Source organism: Talpa occidentalis, unplaced genomic scaffold, assembly GCF_014898055.3.
Source record: "Talpa occidentalis isolate TD23 unplaced genomic scaffold, MPIMG_talOcc4v2.1 talOcc4.13, whole genome shotgun sequence".
Taxonomy (NCBI): Eukaryota; Metazoa; Chordata; class Mammalia; order Eulipotyphla; family Talpidae; genus Talpa; species Talpa occidentalis.
The window spans coordinates 69,520,832-69,536,307 of NW_023601322.1; the positions used below are offsets into that span (position 1 = coordinate 69,520,832).

Genomic DNA, 15,476 nt, shown 5'->3' on the forward strand with positions numbered 1-15,476 from the left:
CTCTCTTTCTTGGTTTAGCTACAGGTTTGTCAGTTTTTGGTTTTTTTAGATTTGTTTATGCATACAAGAGCTGGGGTACAGGCCAGAGGTGTGGGGGGTGAGAGGATTCACCAGAGACAGAGTGGGGCACAGAACAGGCAGATTGACAGAAGTATGCTGCTGAGGGAAGCAGCAGGCGAGGCAGGAGAGGTCTGCTGCCCCATGTGTGTTGTTTCCTGGCCAGCGATTGAACTCATGCTGCAGTGGCTGCATAGCTTCATAGGTTGCGTCTTAACTCCTTGCACCACAAGGGAGGCCCAGGTTTGTCAGTTTTGTTGATTTTTTCAAAGAAACAAGTTTTGTTTTCGTCATTACTCTCAATTTTTAAATTCTCTACTTTAAAGTTTTATTCTAATTTTTCATATTTCCTTCTTCTCATGTAGTTTTCTTTTAGGTTATTGACTTACACTCTTTCTTTTTTACTAGAAGTGTTTAGAGATATAAATTTTTAACTAAGTACTGCTTGGTTGCATCCCATAAATTCTGTTATGTTGTATTGTTATTTTCATTCATCTCAAGTATTTTCTAATTTCCCCTGTGTTCCCTGTTGACACACTGGTTATTTAGGAATGTGTTGTTCAATTTCCACATATTTGTAAATTTTTCAGATTTTTTTGTTATAAATTTCTTATTACTCCGTTCTTGTCAGAAAATATATTTTGTGTGATTTAGTACTTTTAAATTTATTGAGGCTTGTTTAATAAACTGATATATAGTGTATCCTGGAGAATATTTCATGCATATTTGAGAAGAATGTATATTCTGTTGTTGGGTACAGTATTTTTTAGATGTCTGTTAGGTATAGGTGGTTTATAGTATTCCTTCAATTAGTTTTTGATATTCCTAAAAATTGTATTATATTCAATATGACTATCACTGACCATATTATTCTCAACAATGTCTTTGCATTTGTTCCTTGAGTTTGAAACACTTTTGTCCTAGGTAATACACAATCCTTTCCCTCAGGTCAGTCTCATCTCTCCACCTATGTCACCTTATCATAAAGGCCTTTTCTGACAAACTTCCAATCCCAATAATTTCCCTACCTTTTCTTCTTCTTTTTTTTTTTTTTTACTTATAGCATTTACTATTAGAATATATTTATTTTATTTTTTCTCCCATTTTTTTTCTTTCACTCTTTTATTCATTGCTGTGCCATTTAGTAAGTACTCAAAAAGTGTCAAGCAGATATGTGGTTATGGAAATTCAGAGGGAAGAGCAGAGGTCTTGACCACATAGAAATTTGAGAATCATCAGCATAGAGGAACAATTTAATTCATAGGCATAAAAATCACGTCTGGAGAAGGATAAAAGAAAAAAGGGCCAGGACACTTTTCTCTCTCTCTTTTTTTAAAGATTTATTTTATTTATACAAGAACTGGGGTATAGGCCAGATGTGCGGAAGGGTGAGGATTCACCAGAGACAGAAGGGGAACAGAATAGGCAGACTGATGAAATACATGCTGAGGGGTGCAGCGGGTGACACTGAAGAGGTCTACTCACCATGTGGGTTGCTCCGAGGCCAGCGGGGATTGAACTGGCACTGCCGAGGTTACGGACAGCTTCACAGCGCTGCGCTCAATGGCCTGTGCCACCAGGAAGGCCCCAGGACCCTTTTCTCTTGATGAATCCAACATTTACTAGAGGTTTGATAGGTGAAGACACCAGACAAAAAAGATTGAGAAGAAGCAACAGAGAGATGGAAGCATCACAGTTTTTTTAGTATAGGTGTTGCTTATACTAGAACTATACTAACAAAGTAGGCAGTGCCATTGAAGCCAAGGAAGAAGGGAGTTGCCAACTTAGTTGAAGCCACTTTGAGATCCATAGAGATAAGATTAAAGGCGTTACTGAGATGTGGTAACATGAAGATGGTTGATAATCGTTTTTTTTTTTTTTAATATTTATTTATTTATACAAGCACTGGGTACAGTCAGAAGCACAGGAGGGTGAGAGAATTCACCAGAGCCAGAGTGGGGAGCAGAACAGGCAGACTGACGTAGTACACTGCTGAGGGGAGCAGCGTGCACAGCAGGAGAGGTCTGCGCGCCATGTGGGACCCTCACCAGCGGCCAGGGATTGAACCGGCGCTGCGGAGGCTGCGGGCAGCTTCGCAGCCCAGCACGCAACTGCTGCGCCACCAGGGAGGCCCATTGTTGATAAACTTGACAAGAACAGTACAGATAGAAAACAGGCCTGTGTGTATAGGCCATGAGGAAATGGTAATGTTTCCTCAGTTACTCAATTAAATCTTTTAATAAATTTAATTATTCAATTAAATCTTTTAATAATTCTACCTGAAGGGGTAGAATCAAGCTTAGCAAATTCCTTTCCTTTTTTTCTGACCTTTTCAGTGCTTAAAACTCCCTCATTTGGAAACTGTCAGATGACTCCTTAAAGAATGAAAAGTTCTAATGGGTAGATGTTGGGTGGGTGCAATCTAAGCCAACTTTTCTTGGGAACTCTCCACACCAGTTTCTGGGAATTGGGAAACTTCTTACTAGCAAGACCAAAGCTAAAGTAACATCATCATTATCCCTCCATGACTTAGCATTTATACTCTTTACAATAAGTTGCCATTTGTTTTCATATAAACATATTAGAAAGAATCTGTCAGTAGTCTTAGCAACAACATGGTGCCCAAGGCATCCCTGCACATAGGGGGTCCCAATATGGAAGGGGATACCAGGGGCATGGTGGCCTGAGCAGTGCAGTGACCCCAAAGGGCAATCAGAGGAAGGGAAGAAGACTGCTCCAGTTCCTGACTGACCGCTTCTGTTATGGGAAGTAGACTCTACTCTAAAAGCATATGGAGGAAGTACACTAGAAAAAATGGATCCTTTACCCATATCAAGGAAAGCAAAGGCCAGGGCATAGCTGGTGCCTATTTCATCCTGAAGCAGGGAGGCTTATTTCAGCACAGATGTTAGAACTGGGTTGGAGGACGCTGAGGGCTCTACAGACTGGTTTTCCTTTGAGTCCCCTTCTTTACTCACTGCTGACCCTTTGACTTTGCTTTTGTCATTGCTTATATGGGGTTGGTAGTTGTATCTAATTGGCTAGGTTTTTTTTTTTTTAAGATTTATTTATTTTTTATACAAGAACCGGGGTACAAGCCAGATGCACGGGAGGGTGAGAGGATTCACCAGAGACAGAGCGGGGAACAAAACAGGCAGACTGAAGAAATACACTGCTGAGGGGAGCAGCGGGTGAGACAGAAGAGGTCTGCTTCGCCATGTGGGATTCTGCCGGCCAGCCGCGATCAAACCAGCGCTGCAGAGGCTGTGGACAGCTTCACAGTACGGCGCTCAACTGCCTGCGCCACCAGGGAGGCCCCTCTAATCGACTAGTTTGATGTAAAGTTGCCAAGAGATTTCACAATCTAAATATGTATTATTCAGCCATGTGCTCCATAAATGTTAGCATTTCTTTTCTTTCCCTCTTCCTTTCTCCTTCCTCCCCTTATTTATCTCTGCCTTTATTTTTCTTTTTTTTAGAAAATATAATTCATGTAGACATCCTTTAACTCTCATCTTTGCTCCAATTAAATTTTTCACTTGGCTTAAAAAAAAAATCTGTGAGAGCAGTGGCTGCTGTTTCTGTTTGTTAAAGTATTTTTTGGCTGTCTTTGATTTCTGACTTCTTTCCCTTGGCCTGTCTAAAGCCCAAAAAGATATTTATTACCCTTCATTATCACCATAGTAATAACTACTAAAAATCTAAACCTTTAATGCAACTGAATAGAGTTCGAGAAGCAGATCCATGCATATATAGTCAATTGATAATTAGACCAAGATACAAAAGCAATCAAATGGAGAAAGCATAATTTTTTCAACATATGTTGGAGTAATTGAAAATCCATATGAAAAACAAAAATCTCAATCTATACCTCATACCATGGATCGATATTAGCACAAAATGTATCATAGATCTAAATATAAAATCTCAAGGTATAAAACTCTGAACAGAAAAACGTAAGAGAAACATTTTTGTGACCTTGGATTAGGCAAAAGATTACTTAACTATAATTCTAAGAACATATTTCACATTATCTAATTAATTCAAAACTCTTTAAAGAGAATTTTTAGCTTAAAATTATGGTGTGTTTAGAGAGGCTCTTGGTTACAAGAAACAGAGATTCACTAAGTCCAACAGATTTGAAATTCTCATAGGACTTTCACCTGCCTTCCTCTCAGAGCAAAATTGACGTTATATGAAGGCAAGTCTGTCATGGACCTTGGTAGCTTGCTTCTCAGTCCTTCACGATACCTTTGGTTTAGCCTTCCACTTATCACTGACCTTGTGTGTTACGTGATCTTCACTCTATCTGTTGACTTCTTCCCTTTAAGCTTTGTCTTCTGTTGCTACCCAATTATTTTGTCATTTTCCAAGTTAGACACCCAGGAGAGAGAACTTTGATTGACCCAGATTATTTTTACATGTTCTAGATGGCTAAATATGTATGTTCAACCAGTAATATGGTCAAGTCATCAGTAGCTTGAATAGGGTGGGTAGAAACATAGGGAGATGACTGGTCATGGGCCCGAGGGAAAAGAGAGGTATAGAATATTGGTATATAAGATGTGATCTATATCTAATCTGGTACCATGAGTAATGGAATTTTCCTTAGAGGGGAACTTGGGTCTGGCAAATACTATAATTGATACAGCTATTATAAAATAAAATATTGATTTCTTATTTCTAGTGTTTTCTTTTTCCCATGCATAAAGCCTATTTTGCTGTTTTTTCTTCTTTGTTAACAACCCCCTTTAAAGAGGCTTAATGATTTTTTTTCTTTCTCACTTAAACTACTAATAAAAAAAGTAACATATACTCTAGCTGCTTTTTTTCATCCAGGTAAACCTTTTGGCTTGTTATCTTTAATTTTGTTGGGGTCCTTAAATCTCAATTATTACTATCTTTGGATTCTGTAGAGAAACTCAACTTAGGGTTTATTTTTTGTTTGTTTGTTTGTTTTAATAACGCAACCAGAGGAACCAATTTTGTGTTTGCTTTCTCCTACAGGAATTTGTATATACAAGACAGTCAGGTGGAGACTGGTTTGCTAGAGTAAAAACATCTGGGTGAGATGGAATATCATGCAGTCTGAAAAGAAAGATGTTAATGAAGAGAGGTAGACAGGATGCTCACTTAGAACATTGCTTCTCAAACATAAGTGTTCCTAGGAATCACTTGGGCATCTTGTTAAAATGCATATTTGAATTCTGGGGTGAGTCCTAACAACTGGGATTCGACATTTCTAACAAGCTCTCAGATGTTCATGCTGCTGACCTGCAGACACATCTTGAGGACTAAGAATCCAGCATGTTGATATTCCTCAACAGACTTCTCCGAACAGAAGCTGTCTGTATCGCTCCCCTTCATTGCCAGAGGACTTAAATAGGCCAAGACTGGAGCAGGTGGTAAAATTCAAGGACAACCCAATACCAGATAAAGTAAAAAAGAAATACTGTTCTAACCACAAAAAACTCAGGAAGGTAAGACCTTTTAAAAATAAAATCTGTTTAATCTTCTATCTCATTGTCTTCTCTGCTTTGCTGGTATAAGGATTTCTTGGGTATATCTTTTTTTCTTCATTACTTTTATTTTTATCTCTGTTCTTTCCAGCTTTTGTCTTTTCTTCATCTGTATCCACATATAAAATATTAACAATAAATATCTGTGTTTTTTTAATATATATATATTTTTTAAAGATTTATTTATTTATTTATTTATTTTTTTCCTTTTTTTTTTTTTTTTTTTTTTTTAAGATTTATTTATTTATTTATAGAAGCACTGGGTACAGTCAGAAGCGCGGGAGGGTGAGAGAATTCACCAGAGCCAGAGCGGGGAGCAGAACAGGCAGAAGGACCGAAGGACACTGCTGGGGGGAGCAGCGGGCAGCAGGAGAGGTCTGCGCACCATGTGGGACCCTCCTCCGGTGGCCGGGGAGCAGCCGGGGATTGAACCGGCGCTGCAGAGGCTGCCGGCAGCTTCGCAACCCAGCACTCAATCGCTGCGCCACCTGGGAGGCCCATAGATTTATTTATTTATACAAGCACTAGGTTACAAGCCAGAGGCGCTGGAGGGTGAGTGAATTCACCAGAGACAGAGTAGGGAGCAGAACAGGCAGAAGGACTGAAATACACTGCTGAGGGGAGCAGCGGGCGAAACCGGAGAGGTCTGCTACACCATGTGGGAATGTCCCTGGCCAGCCGGGAATCGAAACGGCACTGCAGAGGCTGGGGACAGCTTCACAGCACTGCGCTTAACCTGCTGTACCACTGGAGAGGCCCTCTGTGTTATTTTTTTTTAATATCTAAGGAGATACAAGGGAGCTTTTATTGGCAAGGAGACTAATTGCTGTTCTACATGCATTCTAACAGAAACAATATCAAATAGCACATTGGATTGGTGAAAGCACCTTCTGAAAGACTTAGCCCTCTTCCTCTACCCCTCCTTTAAAAATAATCAGAATGGGGCCTCCCCGGTGGCGCAGCGGTTGAGCACTGGGTTGCGAAGCTGCCCGCAGCCTCTGTGGCGCCGGTTCGATCCCCGGCTGCTCCCCGGCCACTGGAGGAGGGTCCCACATGGCGCGCAGACCTCTCCTGCCGCCCGCTGCTCCCCTCAGCAGTGTACTTCGGTCCTTCTGCCTGCTCTGCTCCCCGCTCTGGCTCTGGTGAATTCTCTCACCCTCCCGCGCTTCTGACTGTACCCAGTGCATGTATAAACAAAACAAACAAACAAATAAATAAATAAATAAAGCATGCCTCTATAAAAAAAAAAAAACAAAAAAAACAAAAAAAAAAAACAAAAAAAAATAAAAAAAATAAAAATAATCAGAATGCATTTGGCTATTTTACAAAATCAGTGTATGATATGGTAGAAAAAATAGAAGATGCATATAAGCAAAAAGAAATCTTTGCAAAAGGTCCACATCCTACAGACCAGAGATAATTACTATAAACACTCAATATATATTCTTCCTGGCATTTTTCTATGAGCTATAAGTTTTTTCTTTTATTAAAGTAGTATTATAGAGTACATGTTTTCTAACCTATGTAATGTTATCATAAATTTATTTTCATGTCAATGCAATTAATCTACATCATATTTTTAATTGCATAATAGTAATTTGTAATATATACAATATGATTTGCTTAACCAAGGCCCAGTTATTGAACATTTAATTGATTTAAATTTTCTCTATTGTAAACATCCTGGATATTCATCCTTATAGCCTCTTTGTGCGTATTTTTTTATTTCCTTGAGAAAACAAGTGGAAATATTAGATCAAAGGGCCTGTGTGTTTTTAATGAGTCTGACTCTATCTCCTAGTTTTTAAATCTTTAACATGAGGATTACCACTGGGTGTAATCTTGTCATCTTCAGAGTTCAGCTCTAAAGAAGACAGTCTCTCTCTCTGACATTAATATTATTCATATGCTGGAGGAAGATTCTAACCAGGGACATCTGATAGGTGATTTCTCCAAGGTAAGTTTGGTTATACCCTTTCCTTATTTCAATGAGTTATTTTTTGAATCTCAGTTTTTTTCTTCTCTGCTTGCAGAGAACACTAAGTATAATTATGCAGCCTTACCAAATACTCTTTTAATAACCTGAAGATGTTGTAGTGGTAGATCTAGACCCTAATTCTTCCCAATGAGAAAATATTCCTTATTCATTCTGGGAAAATCCAAAGCAGTGGGGTAAGTGTGAGGCTTTTAACATTTTTGCTTTTAAAGAAAATCTTATAAAATTATGTAAATAATACCTCGTCATTACAGAAAAGGTAGAAAGTGAAATCTACCTCAAATCTTCACAATCAAGAATGTTATTGCTATAAAAAACTTGGCATATATTCCTCCAGACTTTTTTCCATGTATTTTTACAAACACATACGCACATATACAAATACATTTTAGTTTTTCCTCAAAAATGTTTTAGACAGTTTGGTAATCTGTTGGGGATTTTTCCCTTATTTAATGTATCACTATCTTTTCATGTCAAGAAACAGTTCTGCTTTGCCATTTCATCATTTTTAACAGAACCAAGGATTTTTTTTTTGGCTGTCCATAATTTCTTGATAAATACTATCTTGTAAGATATTTATTGTTACAGTTTTTTCTTATGAACTATTCCAGGATTAACATATTTGTAGCTATATCTAAAGCTTTGCACATGTCCTTAATTAGTTCCTTAGGATCAGTTCTTAGAAATGGATTGCTATAAATGCACATAATATAGACCATTGATTTTTGAAGGTATCCAGGGTTTGAAAGGTCATTTGGAAAAAAAGACAATACATTGATCTTTGAGCTCAAATTTGGGTATAGGAAACTCTGTTAGTTAAGCTCTTGGGTATTTCTAGGTATGTGTGCTGCCAACCGTGTCAGGAAGACACCAAGATCTGAAGTATGTCAACCCAGAAACGGTAAGCAGATTTCTGGACATGGTAACTGGTTACATAAGCTACCATCTGGTCTGTTCTGTCCCTAAAATTCCCACTTCCATTTCTATTTCTTACACTCAGATAGACTCCTTGTTCAACTGAAGCTGTATTAAAGGATATCACCTTTTATCCCATTCTTCCGTTGCTTTTGTTTTTAACTAAAAAGGTATTATAAAATTGTTATGGAAGGAAGGGAAAAGGCAAAGACCTCAAGAGGAAAAGTTGCTCAATTAGGGTGGCCCTACATCCTGCTTTACATGTTAAAATCCCATTTACCCCTATTATTGCAGTGTAAGTATTATAGTGTTCTCTTTCACTCTCAAAAGTATTCCAGTTTGTGCAATAATTATTTAGTGGTCCTTCTTGTAATCTTACCACCAGATATGACCACTAGTAATATTTTCCTTGTGCCCATCCAGATTTTATTCTGGCATGTTTTTTTGGAAACAGGATCATGATGAACACGCAGTTAGCTTAGTAAGACATTGTAAACATCTATATCAGTGAAAAGATACCTATATTTTCCTTTTAGTGGCTATATATAACATCCTAATATACTGACATGTATACTTTATTTTCCCAAAGCCCCTATTTTTGATTACTTTAGTTACTTGTAATATTTTGATAGCCTCAAACAATGCTGAGATTATTATTATTGTGCAACCTTTCTGTGTACTTTTTTGTTTACTTAAGATGTTAAAAAAATTGCTGAGTCAAACATAATTGCATTTGTGTTTATAAGTATTTATAAAGTTCTCTCCAGAAAAGTTGAACCAATTTACACACTCCTACAGGTAACTTCAGTTTCCTCCTCTGGGTATTTATCAACCTTTTCTTTCCATACCCTTTTCTGAAAAGATTTATTTTCTTCTTTTATAATGGAGGGTAGGAAACTTCCCCCATCATTTCTTGCAAAGTTGGGATCTCTGGCTGCAACCTGTGCCACCACAAAAGACCTTGGGTGTATTCTGAGAGTCTGAGTCGAGTCATGCCTGTGTCCAGAGGAGTAGCCTGAATATTGTTCTTCTGGTGTCCTGGCAATACAGCTATTTTGTTTCTTCAAAAAGGCCATTTCCTTTTTCATCCACTTATGTGGGGTGGTAGGGTGAACTATTGTACATTTCAAATCCAGCTTGGGCTTGCAGTGGACTTCTGGGTAACTAAAGGGAGTGCAAAGCAGGAGCTATGTGACTGGTTCTTCTGTCACTCTCACTGTGAGTGACAGTGAGCTGGATATTCACTCAATGGTTTCTGTGCAGGTGGCTGCCTTACTGTCGGGGAAGTTTCAGAGTTTGATTGAGAAGTTTTATATTATTGATTGCCGCTATCCATATGAGTACCTTGGAGGACATATCCAGGTGAGGTTACATTGGGTTCACTAGCAGGAGAGGGGTTGAAGATTTTTTTTTTAAAGATTATTTATTTATACAAGAACTGGGGCACAGGTCAGAGGTGCAGGAGGGTGAGAGGATTCACCAGAGACAGAGTGGGCAACAGAACAGGCAGACCGACTGAAATACACTGCTGAGGGGAGCAGTGGGCGAGACAGGAAAGGCATGCCACGCCATGTTGGTTTCTCCCTGGCCAGCCAGGAATCAAACCCACACTGCAGAGGCTGCAGACAGATTCACAATGCGGCGCTCAACCCACTGTGCCACCAGGGAGGCCTAGTACTGTAAACTTGAACAGTTAACTTTTCCTGTCCCTTCTTGATCTATCTCCCTCTTTTCTATAGGAGGCAAAGACTCCTTTTTAGAAATAGAAACATTAATTCAAGAACAGAGAAGTACTTTGTAAACACTTAGTGTTCTTAGACAGTCTTGCACAATGATCCCTTACACATCAGGCAGTTCAATTCTATAAACATTTAATGAGCACTTACTACATACCATGCTCTGTGCCAGGACCTGGGGGTAGATACAGAAATATAATTAAGTCTCTGCCCTGAAAATGCTTATAGTCTAGCCTTCCTCGCCCAAGTATTCCAAGATGGTATCCTAATTATTTCTAAGTGTTGGTGGTGTCCACAAGCCCTTAAAGAAATATTTTTACAGGGAGCCTTAAACATGTACAGTCAGGAAGAACTGTATAACTTCTTCTTGAAGAAGCCCATTGTCCCTTTGGACACTCAGAAAAGAATAATCATCGTGTTTCACTGTGAATTCTCCTCAGAGAGGGGTCCTCGAATGTGAGTGACTACAGAGGGTAAGGTGGGTTATGGAACTAGATCTTGAGCTGGGATGTAAACTAGGGGAACTTTCTGAAGCAGACAGAGACTGATTGATTGAAAGAATGCTCTTCAATGCAGTTTGAAGAATGCTTAGGGAGGTAAGTGGAAGGGGTTTCTACAACTCAAAAGTTTGAAGCAGTGAAGGACAAAAGAATTGGGAATGAGGTACCAGTGGAAGAAAGGAATAAGCGAGGTGCTTCTTGGACCTTGTTTTGTTAAGGCAGTAAGATCAGATGGCCCTTTTTGTGGGTCAACTAGTGTGTTCTCCTCTGCCCAGTGAATGTCCCATGGAATCCTGAACTTGCTTCTTTCCACTCCACTCACCTCTGGGTTTTCTCAAAAGGTGCCGCTCTCTGAGAGAGGAGGACAGGGCTCTGAACCAGTATCCTGCCTTGTATTACCCAGAGCTGTATATCCTCAAAGGAGGCTACAGAGACTTCTTCCCAGAATATATGGTAAAGTAGGTGGTATGTAAATAAAGGGGAAGCCCAGATGTGGGGGAGTCAGCTTTAGCATGTAAGTTCAGGGCTTAGAAAGTCCTCTCAGAAGAAGCTGCTACTCGTTCTTAGCCACTACAGGCAGCATTTCTATTATATTTAGTAGGCAGAATTCAACAGTCTAGAGGATCCTTTACTCTATCTCTCCCTTTCAGGAGCTGTGTGAACCACAGAGCTACTGCCCTATGCATCACCAGGACCATAAGGCTGAACTGCTGAAGTGTCGAAGCCGGAGCAAAGCCTGGAAAGGGGAGCGGCAACTGCAGGAGCAGATTGCCTTACTGGTGAAGGATGTGAGCCCGTGATCATGGATCAGCCAATGGCAGCTTAGTAGACACCAAAGACATGTAGAAACCCTGAGCAGAGAGAGGCCATCTTCTGGGTGGCTAAACCTAAGATTGTTCAAAGATATCTGCATACCAGCAGGCCAAACCACTGAAATCCTGGGCCTGGGGTTGGTTGGTTAGGTTTCACTAGAGCTGCTACCTGATAGTAAAGTCCTGGAGCTGGCTTGATAAGGTTGCACTTTGGCTTGCAGAGATCTGTGTTGCTTCAGGGAGTGGTTGTATATCTCTTCCCAACTTCTTGTATCTTCTCATGAAGCAGCCAGCCCTTTTTCTCCCTGGGCTTCTGGATGTGCAAGAGAGTTGCCCTCCTTTTTCTATATTGTTCATCTTTATTTCCCTCTCTCTTTTTAAAATAGGAAAATAAACATTGCAGAACAAAAGATTCATGATTGTGAACCTAGTCTGCTCCTAGAAGATCTGTATAAATGAAGTGATCACCAATTGACTCCTTCCATTGTCGCCATCTCCATTCATAACTGAGGCCAGTGTGCTTTTCTGTAGACCACTGGTTCTGAAAGTTTGACCCTGGACCATCAGCATCATCCAAACTTGTTTGAAATGCAAAAGTTGAGTCTTAATCCCAGAACTAATAAATCAGAACCTCAAATTATTAGGGCTCAGAGATCCTGTGGTTTAAAATCTCCCTTTCTATTGATCTTTTAAAAGAATTATTCCTTTATTATAAGATTTTGATTTATTTTAAAAAAAGATTTATTTATTTATGCATATAAGAACTGGGGTACAGGCCAGAGGTGTGGAGGATGAGAGGATTCACCAGAGACAGAGTGGAGAACAGAACAGGCAGACTGACTGAAGTACACTGCTGAGGGGAGCAGCAGGTGAGTCAGGAGAGGTTTGTGCCATGTGGGTTGCTCCTTGGCAGGCCGGGGATAGAACTTGTGCTGCAGTGGCTCTGGAGAGCTTCATAGGGTGTGTCTTAACCCCTTGCACCACCAGGGAGGTCCAAGATTTTCATTTATTTTATTTACTTTTCATAGAAGAACGGGGGTGGGGGAGCGGTGAGAGGATTCACCAGAGACAGAGTGGGGAGCAGAACAGGTGTATCTACTGAAATACACTGTTAAGGGGAGCAGTGGGCAAAACAGAAGAGGTCTGCTGCCTTATGTGGGTTAGCTCCCTGGCCGGGGATTAAACTCACGCTGTAGAGGTTCAGTGCTGGTGCTGAGACTTAACCCCAAGGCCACCAAGGAGGTCCCCATTCTGTTGATTTTGATGCATGCCATAGCTTGAGAACCACTGCTCTGGACTTAAAGAAGACCTTTGTTGGTGCTGAGACCCAGACTCAGCACTATGGTATCTAGGCTTAGAAACCAAGGTAATTGGCAACTCTAAGGCAGGTAATAGGTCTGAGTTAAGCTCAAAATGTTCCTTCTCTATATTCTCAATGGGGTTTTGACTTCCCCCCTTTTCTTCATTCCATGTCTCACAAAGACAAATTAGCATTTAGAATGGTTAAAAATAGAAATTTGTAATATGTGTAGACAGAAATAAAAGAAAATGAAGGTATCAAATAAGATCAATTAGACTTAAGGAAGACCTCTCAAACTGCATTTTCCCTGACTTTCTTTTCTTTTCTTTCTTTTTTTTTAAGATTTATTTATTTATACAAGCACTGGGTACAGTCAGAAGCATGGGAGGGTGAGAGAATTCACCAGAGCCAGAGTGGGGAACAGAACAGGCAGACTGATGAAATTACACTGCTGAGGGGAGCAGCAGGCAGCAGGAGAGGTCTGTGCACCATGTGGGACCCTGGCCGGGGATCGAACTGGCGCTGCAGAGACTGCGGGCAGCTTCAAGCAGACGGACCAAAAGCACTGCTGAGGGGAACAATGGGCGTGACAGGAGAGGTCTGCCATGCCATGTGGCAATCTCCTGGGCCGGCCGGGAATCGAACCTGCGCTGCGTAGGCTGCGGATAGCTTCACAGCGCTGTGCTCAACCTGCTGAGCCACTGGGGAGGCCCCCTGTCTTTCCTTTCTTGGAGCACTTTAAGATGAGTAGGCGTGGGTTTGTATAGTGAAATACAGCCCTGCTTGACCCAGGTGGCGGTGGAGTTGGCTCAACATTGTCATTCTCTGGCATTAACCTAGTTGTAGTGATAGCCCAGAACTAAAAAAGGACAGAGGACTCTGAAGCCTAGGCTGAAATAGAATAGAATTTGACATTTTCCCAGATTCTGGAGCAGGGAGGGTTTTTGAAAATGAGTGGGAGGGAGGAGTTTAGTATCCCTGAACCTGCTTGCCCAACTATAATTATAAGGTTTGCAAGTGCTGTTTTGGATGCTGCATGCAGGCCTTTCAGCAGAGGGCACTGCTGTATTCTTTAAGCTGGTTGCTGGAATCTCTTAGCTCCTGCCTGTCTGTTGAGAGGGAAGCTACCTCTCTGACCTGTCTCTGGCTCCTGAGCTCAAAGCTCAGAAGGAATTCGGGGGGGATAAAGAAAAGCTGCTGCTTCGTTACGTGGACATGGCTGAGGGAAAGATGCTGTTCCTCTCTCACCCACACATTCCTAGCAAGCCCAAACTGATAGTAGCCTGAAGAGGAAACTACCTGAAACGCCTTCACTTCCACATGTGAGGAGGGGTCCCTGACCCACAGGCTTAGCCTCCTGGGTCATTTCCTGATAATTCGCCCCAAAAAGAGAATCAGGCCACCAGCTAGGAAGAGATTGGTATACATGTGTTCACATCTCACTAATCTTATTTAACTGGAAGTTCTGAGTTGCAAAAAACAGCAAAACAAAACCCCTAGGGCTTAATTAGTTATCTACGTTGTGAAAAATTATATTTGCCTAAGAGGCAACATTTTTTTTTCATAGAAATTCTTGTAATAGCCTTCCACTGTATAGGTACCATGTGATTTTGATTCACGTTATTTTTGAAACAATAATAATAGTAGGTAATACTTCTTAGGTCCTGCTGCATGCAAGGCTTTTTATTAATTAAGTTTATATATATAACCTAATTTAATTTTCACAACAATCCTGTAAGGCAGGTACTAATTATGCAAGTTTTATGATGAAGAAATTGAGGAAAATAGGGATTAAGGCAGGTATTCATTATTATGCATGTTTTTCAGATGAAAAATGAGCTACAGCGGGATCAAGTAACTTGTTTAAGATCACACAACTACTAAGTGGTGTAGCTGGATTTGAACCTGGGTAGTAGCTCCAGAATCTGTATCCTTATTGAGCTTTGCTGTTACTCAGTCCTCATTAGTTTCTAAATTTGACACTTTACTGAATATTAATTATGTAAGGGCCTCAGTTGTAGGTTCTGGAGAAGTCAGGGCCATCTGGTTGCTTGGGTTTGGCAGTTAAGGCTAAGGGGCTAAGATCCTAGGCAGGAAGATTCTAGTCAGTATAGCGATACGAGTGCAGAGCTGACCCCCAATAGCCCTGCGCCAAAGGGTGTAGCTCTGCACGAGTATCCTTGTACTCACTGATATTTGTTCATCATGAAGTCAAATAATAAACAATCGAAACCTTTTGCTCTAAAAATCCTTTCTGGTTATCAGTCTCAACCCAGGATCTGGCCAAACTTTGTCTTAGAGAGGGAAGAAGCATTTCTCTATCAGGAGTATAAGGAGGGGGATCTGGAAGATTCTGTTTCTCCATCCAGTTCAGGTAAATGTTAGGGAAACACCAATTCTTTTAAATACACCTGGGGTTGTCAATTCTAAGTTCCACAATGAAATATGACACAGTCATTGCCCTCAAGAAACTGACACAGTAAAATATTATTCTCTTTGTTCCCAACCCTACAAATACTCTGGCCCACTATTATATTAAACAAAAGCAGGAAGTACTATAGCCTTAGCTCTAAAGCAGCATGTCTGGTGGTAAGGGATGGCCAAGTTCATAGAACAATTAACTTCTGCAAGTCATCTGGGA

The 15,476-nt window shown here is 40.4% G+C and overlaps 1 protein-coding gene across 7 annotated transcripts in view; it reads left to right on the top strand.

Moving 5' to 3' along the window:
• CDC25C (cell division cycle 25C) overlaps nucleotides 1-12,177 on the top strand; it is a 33,626-nt gene extending 21,449 nt beyond the window's left edge. For 3 of the 7 annotated variants that reach the window (XM_054694349.1, XM_054694348.1, XM_054694350.1), the window contains 8 exons: nucleotides 5,385-5,537; nucleotides 7,432-7,533; nucleotides 8,411-8,473; nucleotides 9,751-9,849; nucleotides 10,546-10,679; nucleotides 11,065-11,176; nucleotides 11,374-11,511; nucleotides 11,922-12,177. In XM_054694349.1, the coding sequence (XP_054550324.1) occupies nucleotides 5,385-5,537; nucleotides 7,432-7,533; nucleotides 8,411-8,473; nucleotides 9,751-9,849; nucleotides 10,546-10,679; nucleotides 11,065-11,176; nucleotides 11,374-11,511; nucleotides 11,922-11,954 (834 nt within the window). In that variant the 3' untranslated portion in view covers nucleotides 11,955-12,177. The other 4 variants (XM_037509213.2, XM_037509216.2, XM_037509217.2 and 1 more) reach the window with 4 other exon arrangements.
• Nucleotides 12,178-15,476: the final 3,299 nt, after the last annotated feature.